The following is a 9,731-nucleotide window of genomic DNA, read 5'->3' as shown; positions in this document are numbered from 1 at the left end:
CCCTACTGGTGAAAACTCGAAAGAGAAAGATGTCTAGTACCAATAAGCCTCCTAAAGGACCAGGGAGCTCTCCAGGGATGCCGAGGCCAGTAGGAGCTGCAATATCAGCCACCCAATCAAAAGGATTTCAAGCTATGATCCAAGAATCTATCAAAAGTGGAATTTTTGAGGCTACAGATCCCATAAAAGAAGTTATGAAAGACATGACGCAACAGCTTGCCACACAGATGATGGATTTACAAAAACAAATAGCAGAAAACACACAAAAAAATAGGAGAGCTGAATAAAACAACTGAGAAGGTAAAAATTAAAATGAAGGAAATGGAAAGTAAACTCCAAGCAACAGATATCAGACAAACCCAAATGGAACAAGACCTGATCAGACTACAGGTGGATAAAGCATCTTACATTTTAAGATTCCAAAATATTCCTGAAGAAAAAGGTGAAGATATTAGAAGAAAAATGGCGAGCTGTCTTGCTGAATAAAGGGGGGAACAGAAGACCCGGAGACGGTGTTGGGGGAAATAGAAGCAGTTTACAGGATGAATTCGGCGTTTGCCAGAAATAACTAACTCCCCAGAGAGGTTCATGTAAGATTCCATAAAAGAATCTACAGAGATGAAATTTTGAGGGCGGTTAACAATCAACCATTGATGTTTAACAGTAACAAAATAAAAGTACTGAAAGAGGTGCCATGGCGGGTTCGAGGGGAAAAAAAGAATATGCCAATTTAACCACGGTGCTAAGGAGAAGTGGGATACAATCAAGGCTATTTTGTGGCAGGAACGCACATTTATTAATGTGGAATCATAGGGTGACGTGGTAAATTCCAGGGTTTCTCATTAATCTCCTTTATGGCAAATTCCAAGGCCAGGATGTACTGCGAAGTTTCTTGCTCCTCTGAATATTAGCTGTCAGCTGTACTGGAATGCTAAACTAGTGAGGGCCACTGTTGGTCTCAGAGGCTGCAATCTCCAGAACACTTCCTTAGGAGTAAGCCTTGCTGAATCACATGAAGCTTCCTTCTGAGTAGACCTGCTTAGAATTGCTGCAGAAGCTTAGAAGAGTTATACTGTCATATTGTTTGTGGGGGGAAAACCTGAATGGTTTCTTCCCCCAATAACTTCAAAATCCCACTTGAAACCCCCCTCAAAATCCCCAACAAAATGTTGCTCCCATGATTTCTACCCAAAAGCTCAGGTCTGTTTCCGGAAATTCCTGGCCCGGTAGGTGTGGCTGAATGACACCAGTCGTAGAGATGAAAAGAGAGAAAATGCTTCTCCACCAATAGAGTTTTCCAATCACACAAAATATAATACACACAGAGACACACCTAACAAGGGTTTCTCAGGGTCTTTTGTCTATGTCTGTAATCCACGTTCTGTGTATCGACTCACAGTTCCTGGAATTTTAAGGTATTGCCCGCATGACCCCACCAAAACTTTTACCCCTACCAGGTTTGATTTTTAGAAGCTGAATTGCTACCTTCAGTTCCTTGGGAGAATAGCCGACCCCAGCAAGAGGTGGAGTATTACGTGAGATCTGGCTACCAATGTTTATGCAGATCTGTCCCTTTAAACCCTTCTGTTGACGCCAAGAACCAGACCAATATTAAAAGGAAATAAGTTTATTATAGGAAATATTAGAATTTAAATATATACACACAGATTAAAGAGCAGAAAAAAAGATATTAGAAAGAAAGGAGGTAGTGGACCAATAGGAGGGAATGGGAAGTTTTGGGGGTGAGACATTACTGAACATGGGGAGCTCAGTGGACATTTTGGGAGTTGTTAGTCAAAACCAAAATGCGGATTTCACAAAGTCAAAGTCAGAAGGAAGAGAAGGAAGCAGTCAAATGACGGAGAAGGTAAACAGAAAAAGTTCCGTGGGTGGGAGAGAAGAAAAGAAAAGAAAAGAAAAGAAGCTGCTATGAAGAGGGAAGGAGCAAAACCTGAAGACTAGGGAACAAATCAAGGTAGGTTGGTTGGAGAGTGGGAGGGAGGAAGAGCAGAAAGCCATGAAAGGTGAGGGTATGGAGGCTAGGCCACAACCTTTCATAATGGGAAGCATGATACTGCTGAGAAGGAAGTAGGTGTACTATTTTCCCATGGGGGCATACCACGTCTGGTGGGAGAAGAAAAAATTAAAAATTACCATCAGCATAACAATATTACATCAGTTCCAGAGAAAGTCAAGAAGTGATATCACAGAGCTCTAAGAAACACTGGAACTTCTACTGTTTTACCATAGAGTTTGGGCAACCCCTAGGGTGGTGCAATATTACTTCTGGGTTTTCCCTGGAAGGGACAAAATGCCATTGCACTGATGGCACCCCCCCCAAGTCCATGCCATCCAGTCTGTTGTTGGATGCCTGCTGCTAGCAATGCTAGATGGAAGCAATCAGAAAAATTCCACTCTATGTAAACCTTGAATTATAACCTAAAATAACAGAGATAGAAACAATTTATTTGTTTCGCTTTATCAAATACTCCCTCTTATTTAGATCAGGCCTACATAGAATGATAATGCATTTGGGGAAAAATATACAACTCAGCAATCCAGTGCTGGAGGCCAGGATGGAGAAGATCTCCACAGCCACCATGAATTTCCCTTTGGTGCTGAGATAGGTTGGAACAAAGGACATCCAAACACTGCAAAAGACCAACATGCTGAAGGTGATGAATTTGGCTTCATTGAAACTGTCAGGTAAGTGCCTGGCTAGGAAAGCTATGGTGAAGCTCACAATGGCCAGAAAGCCCATGTAGCCCAAGACACAATAAAACATGGTCACTGATCCCTCATTACATTCCACAGTGATTTCTCCGGTTACTGAATATGTGTCAAAATCTGGGAATGGGGGAAATGTTAGTAGCCACACATTGCAAATAGTGGCTTGAACAACAGAGCATAAAACAACAATGGAGGCTGCCAAACCTTCTCCCATCCACTTCCTCATCCTTGACCCCAGTGCGGTGGCCTTGAAAGCTAGAATCACAGTGATGGTTTTGGCCAACACACAGGAAATTGCTACTGAAAAGATCATGCCAAAAGCAGGTTGTCGAAGGAGACATGTCACCTTGTGAGGCTGGCCAATGAATAGCAAAGAACAAAGGAAGGAGAGCAGAAGAGAGATTAGGATTGTGTAAGTGAGTTTCCGGTTGTTGGCTTTGACTATGGGAGTGTTCCGGTTCCTGATGAAGATCCCAAGAATCAAAGATGTGACGAAAGAAAGGGAAAGGGCAAAAATGGACAGACTGGTCCCCAAAGGTTCTTTGTAAGACAGGAAGCTTATAACTTTGGGAAGGCATAAGTTTTGCTCTTTGTTTGGATAGTGATCTTCTGGACACTGAAAACAGTCATCTGTATCTGAAAAAAATCAGATTTCTATAATTGGATGCAATTATTGGGCTGCCATATTAATTTGAATGAGTGCTGCTAAACCCAGTGATGGCAGACAAATCTGCATCCTTCTCATGGAGTTAAATCTACAAAGTACAACTAATCTGGAATTAGTCTGGCTGTCCTTGACCAGAGCCATGGCCTTCTCTACCCTGACTCCAACCTGGTGGAACTCTCTGCTGAATAAAATCCATGCCCGACGGGACATTCTACAGTCCTGCAGGGAGTGCAAGTCAAAGATATCCTACCAAGTGTTTGGTTCCAGACAACTATGGTTCTGTCTTGGCACTCCCCCTTCCGTTCCACATGAGATAGTGGCCTTATTGAAATGTCAGTGCCATCTGTAGTCAATGTAGACATGCAATGAATTAGACCATTCAGTTTTTACAGTCTTATTTAAATTTTTGTTTGTTTTATTGATGTTTTATACAACTGTGTTGTACAGGGCCCGAGCTTGGTTCCACTGTGGAGGGCAGTTGATAAATTCAATATAGAAAATATAATTAAAATTGTAAGTAAAAGTTTGGGGGCTACTGTGACAAATGGAAGCTCAAACCAAATGGACAGAGTCTGTTCATTCTTGATATCAAGGTACAGGAGTGAGCACTACTTCCAATTTCTCTTGATCTGCTGCTTTTTGTTTTATTCTTTCCAATCAAGTGAGGTACTGTGCACATTGCCACACACCTAACAGTGATTGGATCACATTGTATAATCTCACAATGTTTTTACCACAGCAATTACCACAATTACTTTGTTTTTTAATGGGGGCCAATAAGCTTTGAAGAATGCATGCTGCATTACCCAGAACATTTCTTAGCCTTGTGGCTAGACATCTTCCCAACAGGGCACGGAAGACAATCAAAGCAGCAAAATGGCTCCATTTTGTAGTGATTAATCTTTCATTTAAGTGAGATACTGTGCACCAGTAAGCCTTGAAGAATGCATGCTACATACCTAGAATGATTCTTACCCTTGTGGTTGGAAATCTTCCCAACAGGGCACGGAAGACAATCATAGCAGCAAAATGGCTCTCCTTCTTTCTCTCTCCTGCCATAACCAGGACTGCACCTGTCATTACATATGGAAAGTGGTGGTGTCTGTCCAAAAATTTAAAAGGAGAATTACATTACCTGTTTTTGAATACTGTCTCACTGATCTCTTTTTTTCATGTTGAGAAAAATGTTGCTGCTCAAACATCATAAGGAATTAAACTGAACAATACTATACAGTAGATAGTTTGAACTTCCACATTCACTGGAGATGCCCATGCAATAAAAGATTCTTAGAAAATATACACTTATCCTCAAGACTTCATCCAGCACTAGAACCTTTGAAATAGATTTCACAGTATTTTGACACCACTTTCTAGCTTTAGGTGCCATCGGTTAGTATTCCTGATGCTGTTAATTTTCTGATGGTTCTTTGACAAGTTGCTCTATTACAGTTTAAGTTCTAACCTGAACATTGGAAACTTACTAAATATCCTATATTGGTGTTCTGTCTTGCAATTTTGGCCTAAAGATTAACTAACTGTGCAGTTCTGAGGACCACAGCCAAAAGGACTTAGGGAGTGAGTGTTACAATACCGTGGGAATGTTTCAACAACATATCTTGGAGTTGCACCAGTTTATGCCAGAGTTACACTGGTGGAGTCCAAAGCATCAAGTGCTAGACTAAGCAATGAAGCTGCCTTCGCAGCACAGAATGGGGCAAAGCTGAGGGCACAGCAGGAGTCAGTGGACTCTCTAAGCCTCTCCGGCCTGAGAACACCACCTGAACCTCGGGTAAAGTTATGCCAGGACAAATTGTGGTCTTACCATTAGACACCCAGGCCAAGAAACACCCCTATTGTTGTAGTCCTACCCACAAGCCCCAGAATAGTTCAGGATGCTGCTGCTACTGCAGATCTTTTTTTCTCAGTCCCTTTCCTAGACACTTCAAGAACACCACATTGCACTACGGTGTTGGGGAAAACACAGAGAGTGCACCTTACACCACAGAGGCACAATTTAGCATTAACACCCAAAGGATGTTCATAGAATCATCAAGTTGGAAGGGATCTCCAGTGTCATCTAGTCCAACCTACTGCACAATGCAGGAAATTCACAAATACCTCCACCCAACAGACCCCCAGTAACTCCTGTTCTATGCCCAGAAGATGATAAGAGCTTCCACGATCTCCAGCCTAACTGACCTGGAGAAAAATTGTTTCCTGACCACAAAGTGGTGATAAACATTCCAGTGCCTAACACATCTTTTTCACAACTCTCACAGATACCTCAGCTCCAAAGACTCCTATCAAGGCCATAACCCTGCACCCAAACCATGGAAAGGCACTGTATCCCAACAGGTAAGTAGAAGTAGGGGTACATCAGCCTCAGTCTAGAAGGCTGCAGCCACTCCCCTGCCCCCCCAAACATACTGTGGAGGCTGCCTCAACAATGCATCAGCCCATATCTAAGGTGATCAGTGTGCTTATAGGGACAATTGAAAGTTGGTCTGCCCAACTCTATATCATTAAAAGGATGATACACCTCTGAAAGTGTACTGAGGAGTGCCTCCTATAAGGCAGGAAGAGGGCATGCTGGCAGGCTGGTAAGGGTGCTAGTGATCCTGTAAGAAGCTGTAAGCATGGTACTTTGCCAGGGTGCCTATGACCTTGCAGGTTGGAGACATAGGGGTTTCAACTGTGGATTGCAATGGCTGGCGGCTACCCTTCTGTGCTTGGTGGGCCAGTTGGCCAAATATATATAGCACATATTTCCTTGCAGGACAGTTGTTGGTGAAGTTTTCTGACAAGCAGTGCCTTTGCTATGGTGGACCCTTGCAACTGAAATTATGCTACAGCCAGCAGGCTATTCAGATTGTGCTCCCCCTGTACTGGTGAGTGGCAGGATTTTGTGGGGGGGGAGGGGTACTGACAAGTTGCATCTGACTTCTGGCAACCACATAGGGCTTTCAAGGCAAGAGGCCTTAAGAGGTGGTTTTCCATTACCTGCCTCTGCTTAGCAACCCTGGACTTCCTTGGTGGTCTCCCAGCCAAGTAGTAATCAGGGCTGACCTGGTTTAGCTTCTGATATCTGACAAGATGAGGCTAGCTTGGCCTATTGAGGTCAGAGTAGAATGGTAATTATAACTGAAGAGAGAAGATAGAGAAAAGAAAAGAAGAAGAGATTGGGTTTATACCCCCACCCTTCACTTGGAGTCTCAGAGTGGCTTACAAACTCCTTTCCCTTCCCCTCCCTGTCAACATTCAGTGTTGAAATTAAGTCTGGCTATATATCTGTGGCATCTATGTGACAGGAGCTGACAGCTCTAGGTGACTGAAGAGCTGGCTCTGACCTGTTCTGGCTGGTTCTTGCCAGAGCTAATGAGCATGACTCAGCATTGGCCCTGATTGGCTGATGGCTGTATAAGTACAATGAGGTACTGTGTAACATACTTCTTCTTGTGATATTGGTTGTCTGCGGAGCATTATGTCAGTCTGTGTAATTATTGGTGAAGGCTTTGTAAATAAACTGTAAATAGCTTTTACACAAGCCTTGAAGACTCCAGCCTTTATTGGATACCCTTGCACCCGTGTTCGGTCTGCAGTGGGCTAGCACCGTGCAATAGTGACACTCCCAACAACAGACACCCTGTGAGGTAGGTGGGGCTGAGAGAGCTCCTTCAAGAACTGCCCTTTCAAGGACAGCTCTTGCCAGAAGCTCAAAACTATGGCTTACCCAAGGTCATCCAGCAATTGCAAGTGGAGGAGTGGGGAATCAAACCCGGTTCTCCCAAATTAGAGTCCCTGCACTTAACCGCTACACGCTACACCAAACTGGCTCTCTACTTTTTTGACTGTTACACTGTGCTTCCTATACAGAGAGGTTTTTAGACTAACTTGCTTATAAAGCAAAAATTATACCACATAGCAATTTCTGGCTAACAGGTCATGTTTCCTAATCATTGTTATAGGGTAGTGGAAAAGAATACGCTAGCAACCAGAAGCAAAATTAACTTTATCTATAACAGCATAAGAAGTAGACCACTTCTAACTAAGATGGGCTACCAGATACCTAGCTAAAATGACTTGGGCTTTCAAAGTCTTTTTAAAAACCAAAACATCTGCACACAAATGCCAAAATCAAAAGTTCAGCACACAACTGATGCATATGTACTCAGCAATGAGTTACACCAAGTTCAAGGGAACCTTCTGCATAGTGTCAATGTCTTGCCTAGTGTAAATCTGAGGATGAAACTGATCAAAGAAATGGAATTCATCTAACTCACAGAATGCAGACTCTATTTCACAGAATACAGATTCAGGCATATTTCACTGTCTGAATTAACAAAAGCACTTTTTGAAGAAAGGAAAGGAGAAGTCCTAAAATTAACATGCTGCACACCTCTTTAAAGGTCTGAGGCCATACAATGGCATCTTCATGGATGGTGAACCCTTTTCCTGTGGGTGTTTTGGGGATTACGTTCCCAACTTTGACTTGCAGAAAGGACTGGTTTGGGAATGTAATCCAATTGATAATATCATATCCAGCTATTAATTCCCCATTCTGATCAAAAGAGATCTTTTCCCCAGCACTGTTGTTAAAAGAGATGCTTCTCAGAAAGTGGTGGAGCTGACAAAAGAAAGAAAAAAAGGAAGGAAGGAAATTTTTTAAAAAATATTTCAACAAAGAAATACTATTGTTGGTCTCCTAAAAAGCCTTGTGCATGGTTAGAGCATTAGCAATAGTTGTTAAGGCAAAAATATATTCTTGGATAGTGACATTTTCTTTCCATTCTACTACTGGGTTTCTGAAACACCCAGTGTATAGTGCATTAAATGGCTTTTCAACCATGAGCAATTATCCTGTGGATGAAGATTGTTTCTCTGGTAGATAGGAGACCTTCCCCAAACAGAAGGAGTTTTTCTCTAATGGAAAAATTTCTCTCTGCCTTGAATAGAGTCCTTCTTCCATGGAAAATGACCTGTAGGGAAAAGGAAAACATAGGGTTCCTTCTCACAAATCAATGCCCCCTTCTTGAATTAGCATCCCTCAATATAACTATAAATTGTAGAGGGGGAGGGGGCTGTGGAGCAGCGACACCGTTGATCTCTGCTTTTAACTTAAGAAACATTTCATTGGGAACATTTGGCTGTACAATATCAGGAGAATATATAGTTGACCAGAGGTGACTATTTTCATTTTTCTTTGTTTACTTTCAGTTATTAGCTCTTTAATACATTGACTAATACATTGACTCATACACTTTTATTGTTTCTAGAGAAGTACTACTGGACATGTGATTGCACTGGAGGTTTCATTTGTATTTTTGTATTTCTCTTCTTTGCCCAGTGGTTAAACTTTGGAAGTAAGTTAATGGGTTTTTGTTTGATACTATATTTACAATGTATTTGTTAGTTGTAGTATATGTGTTTAATTGTCTATTTCTTTTATTTTTACAGCAATTGTTTTCTGGTCTTTATTTCATATTTTGTATATGTATGATTGTATATATTTTTACATATCAGCCAACATGTTCTATTTGTATTAGACTTCTGAGGAAGGCCTGTAAAGGCCGAAACATGCAAGGTGGCCGAAAAGTGCAAGGTGATGCACATTGGAGCCAAAAATCCTAAATATAAATACACGTTGATGGGGTCTGAACTGGCAGAGACTGATCAAGAGAGAGATCTTGGAGTTGTAGTAGATAACTCACTGAAAATGTCGAGACAGTGTGTGACTGCAATAAAGAAAGCCAATGCTATGCTGGGGATTATTAGGAAGGGTATTGAAAACAGATCAGCCAATATCATAATGCCCCTATATAAATCAATGGTGAGACCTCATTTTGAATACTGTGTGCAATTCTGGTCACCACACCTTAAAAAGGATATTATAGCTTTGGGAAAAGTGCAGAAAAGGGCAACTCGAATGATAAAAGGGTTGGAACACTTTCCCTGTGAGGAAAGGTTAAAGCGCTTAGGGCTCTTTAGCTTGGAGAAATGACGACTGAGGGGTGACATGATCGAGGTTTATAAGGTTATGCATGGGAAAGAGCAGGTAGAGAAAGAGATACTTTTCTCCCTTTCTCACAATACAAGAACTCGTGGGCACTCCATGAAATTGCTGAGCGGTCGGGTTAGAACGGATAAAAGGAAGTACTTCTTCACCCAAGGAGTGATTAACACTTGGATTTCACTGCACAGGAAGTGGTGGTGGCTACAAGCATGGACGGCTTCAAAAGGGAATTAGATAAGCATATGGAGCAGAGGTCCATCAGTGGCTATTAGCCACAAGGTATAGATAGGGACTCTGGGGCAAGTGATGCTCTGTCATCTTGGT

The 9,731-nt window shown here is 42.0% G+C and overlaps 1 protein-coding gene across 1 annotated transcript in view; it reads right to left on the bottom strand.

The window, feature by feature from the left end:
• Window positions 1-2,464: 2,464 nt before the first annotated feature.
• LOC107112059 (vomeronasal type-2 receptor 26-like) overlaps window positions 2,465-9,731 on the bottom strand; it is an 11,913-nt gene continuing 4,646 nt past the window's right edge. The window contains exons 4-6 of the mRNA XM_015413126.1: window positions 7,794-8,021; window positions 4,373-4,499; window positions 2,465-3,366 (exon numbers count right to left, since the gene is read on the bottom strand). Of these exons, the coding sequence (XP_015268612.1) occupies window positions 2,465-3,366; window positions 4,373-4,499; window positions 7,794-8,021 (1,257 nt within the window). The remainder of the gene's footprint in view (window positions 3,367-4,372; window positions 4,500-7,793; window positions 8,022-9,731) is intronic.

Source organism: Gekko japonicus, unplaced genomic scaffold, assembly GCF_001447785.1.
Source record: "Gekko japonicus isolate JY-2015 unplaced genomic scaffold, Gekko_japonicus_V1.1 scaffold4260, whole genome shotgun sequence".
In the NCBI taxonomy this organism is placed as follows: Eukaryota; Metazoa; Chordata; class Lepidosauria; order Squamata; family Gekkonidae; genus Gekko; species Gekko japonicus.
Note: the sequence above shows the minus strand (reverse complement) of the source record. Positions and strands in the feature narration are given on the sequence as shown.